This window comes from Pagrus pagrus (assembly GCF_965226575.1).
Source record: "Pagrus pagrus genome assembly, chromosome: 5".
Taxonomy (NCBI): Eukaryota; Metazoa; Chordata; class Actinopteri; order Spariformes; family Sparidae; genus Pagrus; species Pagrus pagrus.
In genome coordinates, this window is record NC_140189.1 from 3095701 (window position 1) to 3117067 (window position 21367).

Genomic DNA, 21367 nt, shown 5'->3' on the forward strand with positions numbered 1-21367 from the left:
ATTTGGTTAAATTACTTATAAATAGAAAAAAAAATAAAAAGAATACAACAATGTGAAAATGTTCTCTTCACAAGCAGAAATGGAAAATATAGAAATGTCTTAAACACTTGGTTTATTTAAAATTGGTACTGTAAAGAGTAGAATAAATGTATTGCACCAGATTTAGCACAATGCTAATATCCATCTGTTGTTCCTGGGAGTGTATACACTGCACATTTAACAGTATAAAAACTGAATATTATTCATTTATTCATTCAAGTCTTAATTTAATTAAGGACAATCAACATCAGAATTTTGGACAATCAACTGAAGATTGAATCAGTGATGTTGAGCAGGAACAGAGACATCAAGCATACAAACATGAAGCAAACAAAAAAATAGGAACACAAACATACAAAAGAAGAACAGAGTCAGTTAAAACTGTCACAAGCTGACAGTGGATGGTTATAAGACTTAAGTGGACAAATGATACAAGAGAATTCAATTTTAGTTACATATTTGCAGGTATTTACAAAATAAGTAATACACTTCTATTCAATGATATATTTTTAACACAACACTGCTGGGACTGACTATAATCTTTTTAATTGAAACCATTCATTTTTTCCTGTTTTTGACCAATGTGATTTTGTGTTTATGCCACATAGAGACTACACAGTTATCTATCTATCTAGTTTATATCCTATCTTTTTTTGTGAACGATCCAGTCATGTAATTACAGTTTACTTATTATGATGTCAAAAAAAGTCAGCTTATATATTTTTGTGTTTCAGAACATTTTATTACTGTTTTACAGTGAGAATGACATAAAAGAATGCTGATTAATTTACTCACTTAAGGAGCTTTAAAGAGCTGTCATTTCATGTTAACTTGTAATGATTTTTCACTCGACATAAAGGAACATACGCTTCTGTTACTATTTTAAAATTTGCAGACAGTAATAATGTTTTTAGGACCAGTTCCAGTTGTAGTTCAGTGTTTGGAGAAACAATATTGTTCATGATTTGATACGTCTTTTGCAAGATTATGATCAGATAGAACAATGCTATGATTCATCTCAACGGTACACACCTGCAGGATGAACTAATACTTATACCAGAAAGACTGCAGCCTCCTCTTATGCTCTACGCAAAGTACATAAAGCCATAAGCTACTATATAGTGAATTTTATGTACTTGTTTTGTGACACAGCACCAACCTCCAGCTCTGTCACTATGTATTCTGGTTGGAAGTATCTTCACTCGGCCACTAGATGGAGCTACTCCCCTACGTTTATGAAGCTTCCTGCAACTTCAATTATATGCAAATACCACCAGCTATGAATCCTGGAAATGACACTTAACACTGAGGTTTATTAGACATCTAATTATAATAGAGAAATAGGCATTTTAACGGCACACAGAAAACTGCTTCAGTGTACAATTTACAGTCCCAAACATCTGAATGACCCAACAAAAACATATTATTATATTGAAATTAATGTTTTCACAAATGGTTTTTCTACAGAAAAAAAAAAAAAATGTAGCACAGATAATTATATGTTTTTCTAGACTTAATAATCCTAAATGACATCTTGTGGGTGTCATTAAAATACTTCCTGATAGGACATTGTGGTACACAAATATGATTTTAAAGTCACTTTTTCCACATTTTATGCTTAGTTTTACCTCCTAATATGAAATATTTATTTGATATTGCTTTATTGTGAATATGCTTTGATAGTCTATCATATATTTCTGTATATTTTCCTATATATTTTTGGGTAACTTTCATTTTCCCGAGCTCATTAAGACTCTCATTGATCTGTTATTGGAGTAATTAAGTGCATCGTTACCTGTCTTATTTGATTGACATCTCCTTCCACAGGCGGAGACAACGGGCTGCGCTGCACAATGGAAGGGGGACAGGCGGTGGGAGGGCGCGCAGGAGCACCGCTATCCAATGGGATCAGTGATGGGAGGGAGTTTGTAGAACTCCAGCTTTGTCCTAACTTACTGGGACTCCTGAGCACAATATGACTGAAGCGCCTGCACCGTTATTCCACGGGACGGTGCGTAGGCTGAACCGCCTGCACACACTCCAACACCGCGCACTTGCGCTCTAACTTTGGATAAACTTTCCGAGGATCCTGGAAGTTTTGTTTTCTGTTTTTTGTTTCCTTGGATTGTGAGATTCTGCTTTGAAGCAAAATGCTGTTTGAGGAGCTGGAATGAAACTAGGAGTCATTCTCTCCATCCAGAGGATTTAGTGGCAGTGAGACGCAGCGCTGCGCAGGATAAAACTACACTTCTGGAGTACTCTTTTGGAGACTGAATAAGTGTGGAAGGAGCCGTTGCTTGGTTTCCCATTGAGTTTTCTCCGGAATACAATGCTTTAAGGACTCGTCCGACCTCAGTAAAGTTGATGCATCATAGGCATGGACTCTGTCTGAGAAAGGTGGACTGGCTCACTGACCATGGCGCTCACAGGTAGGGGCTTAGGCCGGTTTCATTTGATTTTACTCATGTTATGGACTCTGTCGCAGTACTCAGCATCCAGCCAAGTCCGTCAAGAGTTTCAGGTCCTGGAGGAGCAGCCCATCGGCACCTACGTGGGCACGATAGAGACCAAGCCCAGCTTCACGTACCGCTTCAGCGAGAACCACAAACTTTTTGCAATTAACGGCACCACCGGGGTCATTTACACATCCTCTGTGATCGACAGGGAGGTTTTGCAAAGTGATGTCATCAACGTCGTGGTGCTGTCCAGCCAGCCCACCTACCCCACTGAGGTCAGGATAGTAGTTCTGGATATTAATGACAACTCCCCGGTGTTTCCAGACGCGTCTATTGTCGTGTCTTTCAAGGAGGACGCCAGCAGCGGCAGGCAAGTGATCCTGGACACCGCCACAGATTCAGACATTGGAAGTAACGGAGTTGATCACACCACGTACAGAATCGTGAAAGGCAACGAGCAGAGGAAATTCCGCCTGGATATTACAGTCAATCCTAGTGGAGAGGGGGCATTCTTGCACCTTGTTTCAACTGGAGGCTTGGACAGGGAAGTCACTCCCTTCTACCAGCTCCTGATTGAAGTGGAGGACAAAGGAGAGCCGAAAAAGTTTGGCTACCTGCAAGTGAACGTCACCATCCAAGACATAAATGACAACCCCCCTGTTTTTGGGCAGGATCAGTATCAAACCAGTGTATTTGAGGATGCAGCTGTAGGTTCAAGCATTCTGCAGATTACAGCTTCAGATCAGGATGAGGGAGCCAATGCTGAAATCAGGTACTTTTTAGATGAAGGGACGCCTTTCCAAATTGATCCTAAAGCCGGTACTATTATCATAAAAGAGGGTTTGGATTATGAGAGTAAGAAAGAGTACTCCCTGACTATACATGCAGTAGACAACGGGGTGCCCTCCCTGTCAGGCAGAACAGAAGCCACAATCAAACTGTTAGATGTGAATGATAACGACCCTGTAGTGAAGTTTAGGTATTTTCCCACAACTTCTAAATTTGCCTCTGTTGATGAAAACGCACAGATTGGCACAGTTGTGGCTCTGCTCACCGTTTCAGATTCAGACTCCCCCACAGCTAATGGTAACATATCTGTCTCAATCTTAGGAGGCAACGAGCAGAGACACTTTGAAGTGCACACGTCTCCTGTGCCCAATTTGAGTCTGATCAAAGTGGCCAGTGTGTTGGACAGAGAGAGAATTTCCTCATACAACCTCACTGTGTCTGTGTCAGACAATGGCAAGCCTATAGCGAGGTCCTCCTTTGCTAGTCTGGTTATTTTTGTGAATGATATCAACGATCACCCGCCGATATTCCAGGAAACACTGTACAGAGTAGATATCAGTGAAGACATTCCAAAAGGCAGCTACATTAAAGGGGTTTCTGCAACAGATGGTGACTCTGGGCAGAATGCCAACCTGCGCTACTCCCTGGTGTCTGGAAACGCTTTGGGCTGGTTCTCCATCAGTGAAAACAGTGGTCTGGTTACCAGCGCCGCTTTGCTGGATAGGGAAATAGCATCTGAAATTGTGCTCAACATTAGTGCCAAAGACCAGGGCCTGCAGCCCAAGATTTCTTACACTAAACTTATAGTCAACATCACTGACGTGAACGACCAAGTGCCCACTTTTACGCAGAGCACATTTCATGTTTCCCTGGTGGAGCACGCTCCTGCCGGTACTGAGCTGGTGCTGCTGTCTGCCTCAGATGACGACCTCGGGGCCAATGGAACTATCCGGTTCTCATTTGATGCAGAGACTCCAGCCTCAGTCCAGGAGCTGTTTCGCCTGGATGCCGTGTCAGGGCGATTAAGCACAGCCGTGGAGCTAGACAGAGAGGATCAGGCCTCCTACATACTCCACATCCAGGCAGCAGACGCAGGCAGCCCTCCTTTGCACTCTGTAGGAAAAGTCAACATCACCCTGAGGGATATCAATGACAACAGGCCAGTTTTCTACCCCGTTCAGTATTTTGCCAATGTGAAAGAGAATGAGCCCTCCGGTTCTTATGTAACCACTGTTTCAGCCACAGATCCCGATTTGGGCCGAAATGGCACAGTCAAATATATCATTACAGCTGGAGATGCTTCTAAATTCCGCATTAATAGCAACACGGGGAAAATTACCACGCTTGTGTCCCTGGATAGAGAGGAGAAAACTGCTTATCAGCTGCAGGTGACAGCAGCAGATGGCAGCGGCCTGCGCTCACACACCCAGGCCATAGTGACTGTGACTGTCATTGACACACAGGATAACCCACCAGTCTTCAGCCAGAAAGTTTACAGTTTTGTCATGTTTGAAAATGTGGGCATTGGGACAGTTATAGGGACAGTGTCAGCCACCACTGTAGATCTGAACACAAACATTTCATATCTAATCACCTCAGGGGACCAGAGGGGGCTTTTTACTGTAAACAGTGCAGGTCAGATCACAGCATCGAGCCAGATAGACAGAGAGGAGCAGGGTTTCTATCAGCTGAAAGTGGTAGCCAGAGCAGGGGAGATCACAGGAGAGGCCTTTGTTAACATCACTGTGAAGGACTTAAATGATAATGCCCCTCATTTTATTCACGCTGTGGAGCATGTGAGTGCAGTGGAGAACTGGAGCACAGGTCATGTCATCTTCCAGGCCAAAGCTTCGGATCCTGACGAAGGAACAAACGGGATGGTGGTTTACAGCCTCAAACAAAACCCAAAAGGTCTTTTTCATATTCATGAGAAGCACGGCCTCATCACGCTGACCGGGCCACTGGAGGTCACCACCAGCTCCTATGAGGTCGAGGTCATCGCTTCAGACATGGGGGTCCCCAAACACACCTCCAGCCTCATCCTCATCATCAGTGTTTACGACGTCAACGACAACTCGCCAGTGTTTGACCAGCTTTCGTATGAGGTCATCATCCTGGAGTCTGAGCCTGTCAACAGCCGCTTTTTCAAAGTAGAGGCCACCGACAAAGACTCCGGGCTTAATGGGGAGATTATGTATGACATCGCTGGTGGCAACACAGGTGATGTGTTTGGCATTTTTCCAGACGGGCAGTTGTACATCAAAGCAGAGCTGGACAGAGAGATACAGGACAGATATAACTTGGTGGTTGTGGCTAAAGACCGGGCTGTGGAACCACTTAGTGCCACTGTCAATGTCAGCGTGATTCTAGATGACGTAAATGATAATCGGCCCCTCTTTAACAGCACCAATTATGTGTTTCATTTTGAGGAAGAGCAGAAGAGAGGGTCGCTGGTTGGGCGTGTTTTTGCAGAGGATAAGGACTTTGGTCCAAACAGTGAGGTCAGATATACATTTGAGATTCCGCAGCCGAACTTTGAACTGAACACCATCACAGGGGAGTTGACCAGCACGCTGCAGTTCGATCGCGAGTCACTCATGAGACAAAGAGGCGCCGCTGTGTTCAGCTTTGTGGTCGTCTCGTCAGACCAGGGTCTCCCAAAACCCCTCAGAGACCAGGCCAAGGTGCAAGTTTACATTCAAGACATCAACGACAACGCGCCTAAATTCACTAAAGACATTTACCAGGCCTCCATCTCTGAGTCAGCTCAAAACATGACTCAACTGCTGCGGGTCTCCGCCTCGGATGTTGATGAGAACAAAAATGGACTGGTTCATTATCACATCCCTGAAGGCAACGAGGAAAGACAGTTCACTATCGACAGCAGCACTGGACAGGTTACCTTAATAGGAAAGCTGGACTATGAATCTACATCCTCCTATATATTAAAAATCATAGCTGTTGATGCTGGAGCTGTGCCCCTCTCCTCCTCCTGCATGCTTAGTATTAGCATCCTGGATGAGAATGACAACTCCCCCTCCTTCCCTAAATCCTCACTGTCTGTGGACGTCCTAGAGAACATGAGAATAGGGGAGCTGGTGGCCTCTGTGACCGCCACAGATGCTGATTCAGGCCAGAATGCAGACATAACGTACAGCATCACAGCCACAAACAACCACGGCACTTTCAGCATCAGCCCAAACACCGGCAGCATCTTTTTGGTTAAAAAGCTGGACTATGAAACTCAGTCATTTTACAAACTAAACATCACTGCAAAGGACAACGGCAGACCACCCCGCTCCTCATCCATCCCTGTAGTCATTCACGTCAGGGATTTTAACGACAACCCTCCCATATTTACCCCCGGTGACATTTTCAAATCCATCCCTGAAAATCTTCCCATCTCAGCGTCAGTCATGACAATCACAGCTCATGACACAGATGCAGACATAAATGGGAAGCTGGAGTACTCCATTGTTCAACAGATTCCCCGGGGAAACCACTTCAGCATTGACCCGGGCACCGGGCTCATATACACCAACAAGGAAGTCGACAGGGAGTTTTCAAATCTCTTCGAGCTGACAGTCAAAGCCACTGACCAGGCAGTTCCGGTTGAATTCCGCCGCTTTGCCCTGAAAAATGTCACAATATGGGTCACAGACCAGAATGATAATATTCCCACTTTTGTGTCCCAGAACGCCCTCGTAGCCGAGCCCAACATAGTCATCGGCTCCATCCTGACAACAGTGGTGGCCTTTGACCCCGATGAGGGTTTAAACGGGGAAGTGGAGTACGAGCTTGTGGAAGGAGACTCAAACACTTTCATCATGGACAGGTTCAGCGGAGATATCCGTCTGGCCTCCCAGCTGGTTCCGTCCAGACTCATGTACACCCTCACAGTGTCAGCCACCGACCACGGCACTGACCACAAGACCTCCAGAACTGAGCTGACCATCATCCTCCAAGGGCTGGATGGGCCTGTTTTCTCCCAGCCAAAATACATCACCATCCTCAAAGAAGGTCAGCCGCCGGGCACCAATGTCATCTCCCTGGATGCCTCGAGCCCGCGGGGCTCAGCGACCAAAGTGGAGTATTTCATCGTGGCGGTTCGAAGCGGAGGAAAAGCCGTGGGACGCCTTTTCACCATCGGCCGCCACACTGGAGTGATACAGACGGCTGCAGAGCTGGACCGAGAACAAGGCTCCGACCTGTACCTGGTGGATGTGTATGCCATCGAGACAGACGCCAGCCAGCCCAGAACACAGCGTGCTGAGGTTAGTACACTGCTGACTTTTTTATTCTATACAGGTACTGGAAGCCACCTTATATTTTGCTCTATTTTTCTATTTGATCTGTTTGGCAGGGAGAGGGCATGAACTCACCCGCTGGCATTTGTTATAGACATTTGGATGGAATAAGTGTAATGAGATTGAGCTTTTGAACTGGAAAAAATGGGGAGTGAGACTCTCCAAGTCACACATAAAACAGAGCCACCTTTTGCATTTGTCTGCTCATTAATTAAATTCCTTCTTTACGCATGGCTCTGCATTATATTAAATCATAATTTTCTTGGACATGAGTAAGAGGTTCTTGTTCTTTGGCATGATAACTTTATTGTTCCCGTTTCCAAAAACATTCTCACCATAACAATTCATCATGAATGTGCCTCCTCTAATATTTGAGCAGTCTGGGAAAGGGAAATGAGTGTTGCATGTCTTCTGCACAAGCTCCCCTCCTGCTCTCATGCACTGAGATATTCTTATCAGCGGATATGAACTGCACAAATCAAAAAAGGACCACTTTTTAATTTCCACACTGTAGACATAAATCATTCAGGGCTGCTGTTTCAGGTTCAAGGCCCATGATGGCTTCTACAGTGTCTCAGGCAGAAATGAAAAAGAGAGTATTTCATAAGGTCTTCCAGTGCAGGTATGCATCATCAGTGCCAGTATTACTTTGAGCCCTTGAGCCTGAGGCTGTTTTGGCACTGGGGGTGGTCCTGGGGTACCTTTATACCACCGGGAACTGCTCCACAGGCAATAAGTGACCATTAAAATTGGGTGACCCCTTAAGACTCTGTGAAAAGACGCTGAGGGCAGGGAGAGTGAAACTTAAGCTGTCCACTGAGTTTGCATTATGCGATGTACCTTTTTCAGGCTTCCCCTAAAGAAAGAGGCAGTTATATCCTCTGAAGTGTAATGCGGGAACCCTAAACCTAGTTTTGGGTGGCTAAGGCCTCGCCGCTAGTCAAATGAAAAACAAATGTGAGTCTATATATGTTTTGGAAATTTCAACCAGGACTTGATATTCTGTGTTATTATAGGCTTGATGACACACGCTGCATAGAAATTGGACTTTTTCAGAGCAAAAACCAAAAAGGTGTAAGCTCTTTCTCCTCTTTACAAATGTGTTTTGTGTGTCTGCATTTCAAATATGGCTCATGTTAAATGATTGAAGAGTTTAAGATTAGCGGGATGCCTTTTGACAGTTGTTATTGATGCCTTTTCAACCACTGCAAATATTGAAACTGAAATCCAAGACAGCAATCAGTTATTTGGAGACAAACTCACATATTATTGAAATCAAGGATTACTTGGCAAAATCGTGTTAGCTAAGTTAACTTAAAGGGTTTTGCTCGGGCCAAATGGGAATATCAAATGTTCTCTCACTTTGCCTGCAGCGAAGATGGCAATCTGCTTTTCTGCAGACTCTACTGTCGGGCTAATGAGAGAATATGGTGCCTCGGTGCTCCTTTCCCAAACCTTAAACTCTAGATTGGTTTCATGCTAAGCTTGAACTTTCTCACCCCTTGGAGAGATGACTTTACCACACCACCTGGCTGAATAGTCAGTCTCTCCATCATGAGAAGCGTGAGATCTAATAACTTGGAGGAATTCAAATGACCTTCCATGATCCACATTTGGGGAAATTGGCTGTTTTTTGTGCTGAAATGCATTGGGCAGTCATCTATATGGATTTATTATTTAATAGTGAGCAGGTCATATTCATACTATTTGTATCTACTCTGTCAAAGGGATCTCAAAGGACAGCATGGTACAATAGTGTAAACTTTCAGACTTAGACTAATGTTTTTCCAGTGCAGTGTTTATATACCAGATACCCGGTAGCAACTGGGGTATTATATCCACCCCCGGGGGTTGTGACCCTTTCACATTCTGCATTTCCCATTTTCCCCATTGATTGGATGCATGAGGGAAAGCTGGTATTTTTTTCCCTCTGCTAGGCACCATGTGTGATGTTTTGGAAATACTCAAACAAAGAGAATTCGGCTTGACATGCTTTATCGACGGTCATGATCTTAAACAACTCAGAACCCTGCTGGGCCTGCAGTGGAAAGTGAGTGTATGGAGGCGATTCTGGCGATTTTTCCCCCTGCCCTTCTTGGCATCTTAAAGATTCCTTGTCAGTGATTGGTGGTTAGATCTGTCATTGCAGGACTGTCAGTGCCTTTTGTCTCACATCTGTCTCATGTATGATGTGGGTATTTCTTTTAGCCAACCAGTGGTCAGATTGATCGTATTTGGTTGTTCCACTTCAGCAGCCTCTTAGTGTCAGTTTGAAATGTTGCGCAAATGACTTCATTACCCAGAAATCTTTGTGTTTCTTCCTCTCAGTAGCTGTACAGACAAATATGCTGATGTAAAATCTCTTAGCAGCAGCTTTATCCATTGTTGGTGAATCCAGATTCCATTCATAGTGTTCAGGAGGATGTTTTTTAATCCACTCCAAGTTTTGATTCATCACAGCTCTTCTGACCCCATAACTCACACTGAATCACATATGACAGATTTCTCTCCATGAACTGAAACTTTCAAGTATTAATTCCACCTTTAGCCGCAACCTAATCAGTGATGTGACGGCACCTGTTTCCTGTCAGCTGGTAAAGACAAAACACCTGCGCATCACTGATTAGGGTGAAAGTTTCAGCGATAGACAGAAGCGCATGGACTTAACCTTGAAATGTCTTGCTGTTGTTTATGTTTTTAGGCTTGACAACACATCTTGCAACTTTATTTAACTTTTTACAGTTGATATATTGATGTCCAACAGCAGCACAGCCTTAACTGTAGAAGTTAAGGCTGACCACTCACCACTTATATGCTTGAAAAGTGACAGAAAAGTATATTGCTGGGCAGATGTTGGCAGCTTTGGCCCGATCAGATTCACAACAGATTGACAGTTAGACAATGATCCAGTTTTGGCAACAGAAAATTCTCAAAACTCCAGAAGGCACAGTTTGTTTCCAACACAAATATTTTCGCCAAAATATGCCTTTTTACATCCGCCAAGGAGGTTATGTTTTCGCCTGTGACGGTTGGTTGCCTGGTTGGTATGTCAACAGGATTACATAAAAACTACACAACGGATTTCAATGAAACTTGGATGGAGGATGGGTCTCAGCCCACAATAGACACCATTAACGTTTGGTGGGGATCTTTATAATGCATGGCTGTTGATTGAAAAAAAGTCAGCCGTATTTAGATGGCTGGTATCTATGAGTGAGTACAATTTGATGCGGATCCACATTAAAATCTGGATCTAGATTTTTATAAATATAGATTTATGTTTAATTTGATATTGGCTTAGGCTTGATTGAATTAAGGGGAACTGTTGGGCCTTGGAGGAGGTATGCGCTCTACTAAGTGCTATTCTAGTTGTTTATGTTTATACACGCTTGTCAGCACATTTTCCTAACGCTAACCCTATTGCAACTTTTGCAAACTCAAAGATTTTTTGACACTTACTGGTTTATATGTTGCTAATATATATTCTATGCTAATAGAAAATAACAGAAAAAGTTACATTTAAAGTCAGAGTCATCACAGATGAGTCAGAGGATTTATGTATGTTAGGAAAGTCTTAAAGGAATCATTTGAGTGTCAAAACCTCACCCCCCTGTTGGCTTGAAAAGTGACTGAAAAGTTTGTGGCTTGGCAGATGGTGGCAGGTTTAGTCAGATCAGATTCACAACAGTTCGGCAGTTCAATGGTGATCCAGTCTTGGCGAACAGAAAGTACCAATATGTCCAAAGAAAATGTTCAAAACTCCATCAGAAGGCTTAGTTTGTTTCCAAGACACATATTTTTGCCAAAATACGGATTTTAAGGACTTTAATTTCATTAGTTTGGTCTAAATAGCAGCACAAACAGAAGCACAATTATGTTACACAGCTTACATTATGCTTGCTGCTTGTGTTATCAGCTGTTCATGCTTGTCCAACGTTAGTGCTTCAGATTTCCAGAGCCACCTTTGAAAACCTGTTTCCCACTCACAACATTTTTTGGTGGATTGCTCCTTTAAAGGAAGAAAGAAACGACAGAAAACAAGCAGAGCAGATTTCTCCCTCCGCGTCATTTCTTCCTCCCCTCTCTCTGTTTCTTCTCCTCTGAACGCTTTCCCTCCCATTCAAACCCTCCAGCCCCTATAGACCGGACTGCTACAACTGTTTTCTTAAACTCACTGTGAATCAAAATGAAGTGCTGTGTTTTTCTCGCCGAGGCCTTCGAGTGCCACATCAGTCCTTGCCCCCTCCTCTTAAAGGCATTGTTCCCCCATGAAAGTAAACACAGTCAGAGTGTTCAACAGGCCTTCCTTTGTTTTGCCTTCACAGATAAAGTGTTGCGCTGCCCCGGCCGCATTTCGGGAGTCTTTTGTTATTTTTTTGTCTGTGCCAGCGTCTTGCCTTGGCAGATTTAGGAGTGTGTATGGATGCCCCTGTCAGCCAGCTTTCCTCCCCTCTCCTCACCGGTGACGGACGTACGGCGGAGCTGTTGTGAGATTGAAGGAAGAAAGAAAAGAGTGTTTCTTGGGAGGGTTCTGGACATGTCAGACGGTGTTATTGGGAGTTGTGGGAATGAAGGAAGAGGTGGGGGGGCGGGGGGAGACATTTTTAGGAGGGTGCTAGAAGTAGCAGCATTGCAAGGAGTCATGGGAAGGAAGAGGGTGAGGGCAGGGCTTCTGATCTTAAGCAGGTGGGAACAAGAGCGCCCAATCTGAACTCGCAGTGCAGATGGTCGAAATGATCTCTGTTTCTGTGGGCAGCCCGAGCTCTGTTATATTCATCGTCCTTTTTGTTCAGCTGTATATTTTCACGTCTTCACGTCTCTTTTCGTGTCCGCCTGCCTGTTTTGTGTCTCCGGGAATTTGTTTGTTACTCTGTCTCTCTGTTGTGGATCGGTCTGATGCATAAATCTCGTTGGCAACAGACTTCAAAGTCTCTTTGCTTTTCTTTCTGTCCCTCTGTCATTCCCTCCTACGACATGGACTCTGATGGGAAATGTGATGAGGGCGACAGAGGCGGTGTTGAGCTTTAGAGAGGATGGAGAGAAAAAACCTCTCTGAAAATATATCAACAACATAGCACAGGTCAACAAGGCAGGGAAGAAAATATGATATGGATGCTCGTTTTTCTTTGTGCATTTGTGTCTGTGTGAGAGAGTATTCATAAAACCTGAAATATTGATGATGCAGTTTCCAGAGAAAGGTCAAACTGTGACACTGATATCCCCCTGAGCGGAGCATTTACTGTTCTTTGGATCAAACTCAACAGAAAAAAACCCACTTTGATTACACTCGAATCATACACAAGCTTAGTATTAACATTTTATGTCCCTCTGAAGGGACATTTTACAACAACTGGAAGATGAATGATGCAGAACAAACGGCCTCCTTGTGTGTTGTAATTCATGGTCTAATTGGGATTTTTTTTTGAGTGTCTTGAGACAGGGTGGTACCTGTCCAGTCAGGCTGTAACCAAGCTTGTAATTCACGCGGACACGCGGCGCATCTGCTCCGCCATCCTGGTAGGTGGTCGCTGCGGGTGAACCTGCGGGTGAGCCGGTGCAGGGGAGGGCAGGTTGTCCCAGAGCGCCTGTCCGTTTTTATGAGACAATCGCCATAAAAGTTGAATAAACACTCACTCATGCAGAGATGCGTGCAAGCAAACGCTGCCAAACACACACACACAGAGACACACACACACACACACACACACACACACACACACACACATTGACCACACTCCTTCTCAACTGAAGTAAAACTTTAAATGGTAGCCACAGTCAAAGTAATTCAGGTTCATTTAGATTATTGTGATTATGTTCCTGTCAAATATGATCATCAGGATACTTTGTGACTTCTCTCCTGCAGATTCACATGGAGCCTTAATGAAGCCAGCGGTTTCTGTCTCCTCCTTTTATTACACGAGACTGTTTGTTAGTGTTTGTCTTGTTTCATTTATTTTGTGGCGCAGTTTTACTCTGTTTGGATAAGTGTTAAGCACTTACGGCTGCTCTCCAGCTCATTTGACCACTTCAGATGATTATTAAAAAGACGGTGCTCCGTGTAGTTCTTATAGCTTCAGGTTTAACTGTAGCTGTATGAGAAGCTGTGTCACATTTCACCATGTTTGACTTTTTCATCAGAAAGTAGCGACTGGCACTGGCTTTTGTCAGACTGGGGGCTGAGGGGTCAGGAGCAGGGTCACAGTGTTCTGTTGTGCCATGTTCTATAAAGTTAAGCCAAGTGTCAGGAGTAAAAACTAACTTGTTTTTGGCCACAAGCCACAAAGGCTGCTAAATCCCACGATTCTCCAGTCAGTTTCTGTATTTTACAAACCAGGCAGTTTTTCTGAAGAGAGTCAGATCTTTATCACGGCTGGTTACCTGAAGAGTCAAGTTCATTGTCTGTGACATCGTTTTTCACCTATACATGAAGCTACATTACTGTTTTTTTGTCATGTTTTAACCTGGTTAAAATCTGAAATGTTTGGGGCGCCCCAGTGGCTCGGTTGCTTGAGCATCCACCCCCTGTACAGACTGCATCCTAGCTGCAGTGGCCCGGGTTCAACTCCAACCACGGGCTCTTTTCTGCCGTCCCCTCTCTTCCCATTTCCTGTCAAATGAAGCCCTGAAAAGCCAAAAAAGAGGTTAAAAGATTGTTAGTGTCAAACCTGACTGAACCATTTTGTCTTGTGATGCCATGTCACAGTTTTGAGTTCACAATTTTTGAACTGTTTGTGACCAGCTGAACTTAAGAGCCATCAAAAAAAGACAAAAGGAAAGATTCGAGGAAAGTCTAAAAAGTTATACATAATTTGTGTCAGCAGAAATGTGTGTTTTCAACCCTTCTGTCCTTTTACTTATCAACCTCTAGAGTTTGACCTGTGGTTGTGAACCGCAGGTTGTGAACCACTGCTGTTGTTTGAGAAATACTGTGTTTTCCTGAAGTCATTTATTTAAGAAAAGAAACCTAAGTTCTCAAATGTCAAATTGTGTCCATTAACAAGCACTTAAAAGGACTTCTCGTGAATAAAATAGTATAAAATTGTTTGAATCAGGTTTGAATCAGGAACTGTCGGCTCTAAAGAGTAAATAAACAAAACACAATGTGTCTGATTTAACCCCAGCTATTGATACTCAGCAGTTAGGGATGCACCGATATATCGACCAAACATCTATCTCAGCCGATAATCACCAGTTTTTCTGTTGTCACATCAGTTCTGTGCTGGCACCTTCATGAGCTAAAGGCTTGTGTCATCCCTGTAACGGTCTGTGAGACTATGTATGTACTGACAGTCATCTAGCAGGCTAAAAGGCTTTGAAAGCAGTTACTTTTCTTTCATGTGAAAGAAGGTTAGATTCAAGGTTGTTCACTTTAAAACAGTTCAGATTTTTGTAATGAAGATTTTTTTGTTTCTCTGGCACAAAAGCAGGATCGATAACAAAATAAACAACAGAAGACATCTGTATCTGCAGGGAATTTCACAATCAGTGCACCCCTATTGGCAGATGTTGATGCTGTTATTGACACATTTCTGTCCACACCACATAACTGCTGATGTTAAATACCTGGTCCCCATTTTACTTCATCATTCAAATCTAGGTATTGTCAGTTAAAGTATACAAAAGTAAAATTACACAAAATTAAGTTGAGATTTCAGTGTTATTGTCTTAACTTTCTCGCACTCATTGTGTTGTCTTCTGTGGCAAACTGAATTGTCCTGGTGTGGTGACTCCACCCTGCTGCTTCTCTAAACAGGTTGAAGCAAAAATTATTCAAACACTATTTTTAAACTCGGTTTGCCGCTAAATCGTGTTTATAAAAGGAATGTACATATATATTAAAAGAAAACTTGCTCAGCTCTGCGGTCGACTGTCCGCAGACGTGTTTTTTTTTCTCTTGCCCCCTGTCTGCCTCATGCAAAGTCAATGCAGGACCTTGGGTTAGAATAATAAATGAATGTGGCCAGATCTGTGCATGCTCTGCAGAGTTTTGCATCATCCGGTTTATTTTCACATCAGAGATACATTTCTCTTGTTCTGTGACTTTGATTGTCATGCCTCATTTGGGACGGGGGTCATTCCTCCGTCTTAGGCGCACATGCTCGGGCCAAATGTGCGACTGAAATAGTATTAATCTCTGCTGGGAATGTTTTAGTCCGGAGTCAGGCGTGATCAAAGGGGAGCCGTTTACCGTTTGGTAGCAGCAGAGAGGGATTTCTTCAAGTGCAATCAGAAAGGTCCATCAGAACTCTGCGATCTAAACTTTCCGAGCTTTATAGTCGCTCAACCGCAGCAAAGTTGATTGGGAGAGGCTGAAGTAGGAATGATCAGGTATAGCTATGATTTGAGTCGAACGTTTTCCTTGAGCAAGTGCTACATAGGGAAATAAATCTTTGCCTGAGTATGACTACATCCCAGAGATTTCTTCATCACTTTTCTCTGCTCTGCTCCGACGGTGAAGGGACCATAAAATATGCCCAAGTCTCTCCAGCTTTGAAAAAAAAAAAAAATGTTCCACTACTTTCACTTGTAAAACGAAGGGAGTCGGAGAGAAAGAGGGAGAGCGGAGGGTTGATTTTGGCACATATTCTCTGCGGTAATAATGGATCCCAGCTACAGAATGATTTGTTCTTACACGTGACTTACCGAGCTCTCTAGCATCAACAAACACTCGACACACATCCACATACGGAGATACACACAGCAAATTTCCATTGTTTTCAGAGCTCAGACCTTGCTGTGCTGCCTCGTTGACCTGTCTCTCTCTCACTGCTTTTTGTCTTAAAAATGAGAAAGAGAAAAAAGAACTGGCCCTGCTCTTTTGCACATCTCGCGCCCCACTGGCCGTCCGTCAACGGCACCTCCAAAGTGACATTTAGTGCGGTCGCCTCCTTCACAGATCCTCCTGCCTCCGGGGACATCAAACGAGAAGGGGAGAGAGGATGTGCGTTTTCTGCAGCGTATGCACTGTTCTCTCTCACACACACACAGAAACGCACACACACCTCATCTTCCCAGCTTGCGGTAAGACGAGCGACCCCCGAGCAGGAAGGGGTATCTCCTGCAGCCCCGGACAGATAATTTAGGAGCTAGATGTGAGATGGAGGGAGGAAAGGAAGGAGGGGAGACGCGGTGGGGTTTGAGCTGGGAGCAGGGGAGGGTGGGCTGGAGCAGGGCTTTAGTGTCAGAGGCAGGAGACAAGCAAAGATAGACTGGCACCAGAGAGCGAGAGCCGTGTTATTGTTATCTCCCCTCTTATTTTATGAGTTTTCCATCAAGAGATCCACTGCAGCTCCGGCTCTGTGTGCAGCACACGCTCCAGCTTTATTAAGAGGTTTACCATATTGTCATTCAGCATCTGTAGAGAACTTATTTTTTGTGTTGTTGTGATTATATTGCTTTTCAGGCTTGCAAAATTGTGTGCTTTGTCTCAGTTGCTCTGCTGCGCAGGTCTTTACACAGAAAATAAGCCAAGCCGCAGTCGATTTGCAGCTGTTTTCAATTCTGGAATTGAAATATTTCAGCTTTCAAAATGTCCCTGCATGACTTTTCCGGCACTCAATTTCTGTGCAAGTTGTTAGTTTTTTAAAACCGTGCAAGTGTTCGTCGTAATTCTGTTAATGCTCTTCATTTGACAGCTTGTTGGCCTTCTCCTGAGCCTCGACAGTCCCCTGATCCATCTAGTGTAATCTAATGGGTTTTTCCCTCATTATAGCACTTTCTAATGTCCTGTCCCTTCCCCATCTTCATGTTATTTACCTCTAAAATTGACCTAGCAGTGGATAAGTCATTTCAGAGTCTCATGCTGTGCAGCCAAACATTGTTCAAACCCACAAACTTTATTGGAACTTCTTGTGGAGTTCCAAAAGTTTCCAAAAATACAAAATATATTAGGCACAGTTTTTGGAAAAAGTGTTTAACATGATGAACAAATCACCTCGAACATTTCCATATAATGCAATCATGTCTTCTACAGTACATGTATACAGTATAGGATATTACAGTATTTTTGCAGTACAATGCAGATATATCGGAGACTTCTGTATCCAATTCCATTGAAAGGGTAACTTCTATGGTAACACTCTTTTTACACATTAAAGTGTGTTTACAGGTCTTGGAGAGTACAACTGCATATGTGAAAAAAGCTTTTTTTTTCCTGTTGTGGCTCCAGAGGAATGAATGTTCTGGCATGTTATTGGAGAAATTGCCTCCGGTGATCTCACTCAGTGGCTAAGTTGCATTGTGGGTAATGGAGACCGCAGGTTTTATAAAGCATTTCACCTGGACTCATTATGGACAGTTTTAAGACAAACAATCAAAATTGATACGGCAGAACCTCAGATCTTCTTCCTTTTCAAAACCTGGTGCCTACATTACCCACAGTGCACCTTGCAATTTATCAGATTACATGCAGCTTCCTCTGGAGCCACAAAAGGCTTTACACTGCTTTTTTCAAAGCTCCTCTCTAAGACCTGTAAACACACTTTCATGTGTAAAATAGGTGGAGTTACCCTTTAAATGTAATGCAGCTATCTAAAAAAGTTGCCAAATGACACCAAGTCTGCATTATAACATAATATTAGGTATTTGATTAGGTTCTTTTGACAGGTGCTTCTTATCAGGTGTCTGCATGCAGCTTACAACCCCTCCTCAACACAAAGGCTTCCCTCCTCGTTAAATTGCCCGTACACATCATCCTCCCATGGGTCGCCCTGCAGAACGGCTGCGGTTGTTTGAGCACGTAGTCGACTGGAACGTCTCGGGAAAATAGCTTGTGGTCACCGGGACAATAACTGCATAGCATGAGCCTCACTTTGGAGGATTATTATCTCATTCAAGGAGATTCTTGGATCAGAGTGGGCCCGCTGTTTGGCAGGGCCGCTCTGTGTTTCCACAGCAATAATCCTAAAGCATCTTTTGTCAGTGGAATATCATAGAGCGCTCTGGATGCAAGCTTTGCGCTCAAACATTTCCATCTCGAATGCACCGTGTGGCTCGGCATGGCAGCGAAGCAAAGGCTGGCCCTCGACAGCAAACAAAACACAGTGTTTACACAAATTTCGAACAACTGATCTGCTGTCAGAAACAGAAAGCAGAAAGAACTGGCTGGAAATAGCTTGCCATTTTGGTGAACGCGGCCTTCCTCTCCCCTCTCTGGTTGGGCCTGTTTAATTGAAAGCAGCTGGTAAGGGTTCTGGGCAGAGATGTGTGGGTCCAGTCAACGTGACTCAGGCTCCCACTCGTGTTTGGGGTACCTGAGCCGTACTCTCTGGTTCTGTTGTCAGACAAAAGTTATGTTTTTTATTCAAGTTGCTGATATCTCATGCTGCAAATGAGAGGAAAGTCTGACTGCTTGCAGCTCTTAGAGGGTAAAAGAGAAAGCTGTGGCTCTGGTTTCGATTACATTCGTTGACAATGTGCTATTTTTACCCCTCACTTCTTCCCTTTTTTGCCCACTCTGTGATTTTCCTATGCAAATGGTTGAAGCGGCCTAATTTCACCAGGCTCTATTATGTGTGGATGTGGAGGTGTAATTTAACAAACTGCTGTTCTGAAAGTTGACTTTCTGGCCTTCCAAACACAGGGCTATTTTGACTTTGTATACACCGCTTGTGTTTGTGTGTGTCTGCTTGCTCACATGCAAATCTCTTCGTAACGGTACATGCCTTCAGCCTTAAACAGCACTTTCCTTGCATACTTTTTGCACAATCTACCAAATCTTGGCGCCCTCTGCTCATTTTTCTGCAGTTATCCAGCTTGGCGTCTCTGGCACTGACACGTAGCTCCTCGAGATGAAGAAGAAAAAAAAAAAAGCAGCCCACTGAAAAATGAATCATCCAAAACTTTGTCTAAACTTGGCTGGCCTGCTGTTGATGGACAGATCGTAATGAAGTCTCCCTCCCAGGACACTGTGTTCTTATGGTATTACACGGAGGGTGATCAGATATTACAGTATGTCTCTATCTCCTGCAGGGGGCTGCTGCTATTGGGGCTTCACTGACACTGCGGTCTGCAGACTGTGCAGAGTGCAGAAGCCTGTGGGTACATGTGTGAGTGTGTGTGTGTGTGTGTGTGAAAGGGGTGGTGTACAACAACAACAACAACAACACAACACATGAAACTTAGAAAAACTCTGTCAAAATCTCCATCTTAGTGTTTCCAGTAAATTAACTTATTTCATGATTTTTTTAATATCAATATCTATCAGGCAAAAAGACTCAGTAGCTGCTCTGCATTCTTGATTTTAATAAATACTTGAAACAAGTGGGTGAAATTGAAAGAAAATAGATTTGAAGAGAACCCCGACTGATGCACACTTCGAGACCCCTTCACTCATGGGCAGTACTGCTCAGGCTATGAACACACTTATCTTTGATGACTTTGATTGACCCAATCTTTGATTATTATGTCTTCTGTGGCTCCAGAGGAGCTTTACAGCCTTAATGGCAGCCTAAGTCTTTCATTCAAGGAAATAAAACCCAAATTTAATGGATGAAGTGTGATAGATTCCATATCTTTTGTAGCTTGACCAATCTTAGGGACTAAAAGTCAGGATGCTCCAGCCTCTGCTACTTTGATTTTTGTTATTATATTGGAATCTCTGTCCTGCAAGTCCCTGCACCATATGGCATATCAATACTAAAACAGGAACTTTTCAACCAGCTTCATATGTCTACAGTTTTGAGTCGTATATGCAAATGAAATATCTGTTCATTCCAGTGGCCGCCATATTGTCTCTACACTGTGAAAACAGAGGCTGAAAAACTCGGATCAAACTGTAAGAAATATCAGTGCTGATCCACTGTGAGCCACAATCCTGTTCACTGATCCTGTTATTTCTCGTCTACATAATTTAGTGTGCTGTTTAGATGTAATGCAATAATTTGTTTTGTTCCCAGCTGGCTACTGTACTGTTTCCTATTTCAAAATGGACTTTGAATGAAAACCCAGCACTTCCCAACTCGCAGTACGTCACCCATCAGTGGGAGTGTTAACTGGTCCGGTGCAGACCCGGTGCAGTGCATTCTGGTTTTCTACCTTTTGAGCAAAAGCCCTTTTTCACTGATTTCAGTCTCATTAGCACCAATTTCACAAATATTTGTGTCTTTCTATTTCAAGAGCCATCTTTCCAGCAGTGAAATACTTCTTTAAAGGACTCAATTAAAGACAAAAATGATTTGCTAAAGAACATTTGCACCATTCTATTCTGTTTATAATACACATTTTTTTTACCACTTCAAGCAGTAAATAAACATCAATAAATGGTCATAACACACTAATGTGGTTCTATGCAGCTATAAGGACATTTTTCAAATGTTTATTGATGTATAGTGTTTGTCCTATCATCCTCTCCTAAGAACACATATTTTCCTATGTTGTCGCTCATTATCTAATGTACAACAGCCCCCACTTATTGGTGCCCACAGGAGGAGTCTCAGTTTTTGTCATATACATTAATAAACACTTACATCTGTTTACAATGACATTATAGTGAATATAGACCCTTTTACGGACCTTTTTTAACCTGCTTTGGCAAAAAAAGAAAAGCTAAATCACTGCTTATACCTAAGGCGAATTTGAATCTGAGAGACAGGCAGTAGCAGAAGCGAAATCCCTTACATGTGTATGAGGGAGAAAGAAGCCATGTGTTTGTGTTTGTTCATGCTCGGTGTGTGTGTTTGCATCTTACCCTGAAACCACTGCAGTCGTCCAGCACACCAGCTGCCTCAGTGCTAATCCCTCCTCCTGCAGACTTGCACATGATCTTTGAGGTTTGCT

At 43.4% G+C, this 21367-nt stretch overlaps 1 protein-coding gene across 1 annotated transcript in view; it reads left to right on the forward strand.

Moving 5' to 3' along the window:
* The first annotated feature begins 2070 nt into the window (after nucleotides 1-2070).
* The window catches only part of fat4 (FAT atypical cadherin 4), a 113448-nt gene continuing 94151 nt past the window's right edge, over nucleotides 2071-21367 (forward strand). Inside the window, exon 1 of the mRNA XM_084353764.1 lies at nucleotides 2071-7558. Within this exon, the coding sequence (XP_084209890.1) occupies nucleotides 2456-7558 (5103 nt within the window). The 5' untranslated portion in view covers nucleotides 2071-2455. The remainder of the gene's footprint in view (nucleotides 7559-21367) is intronic.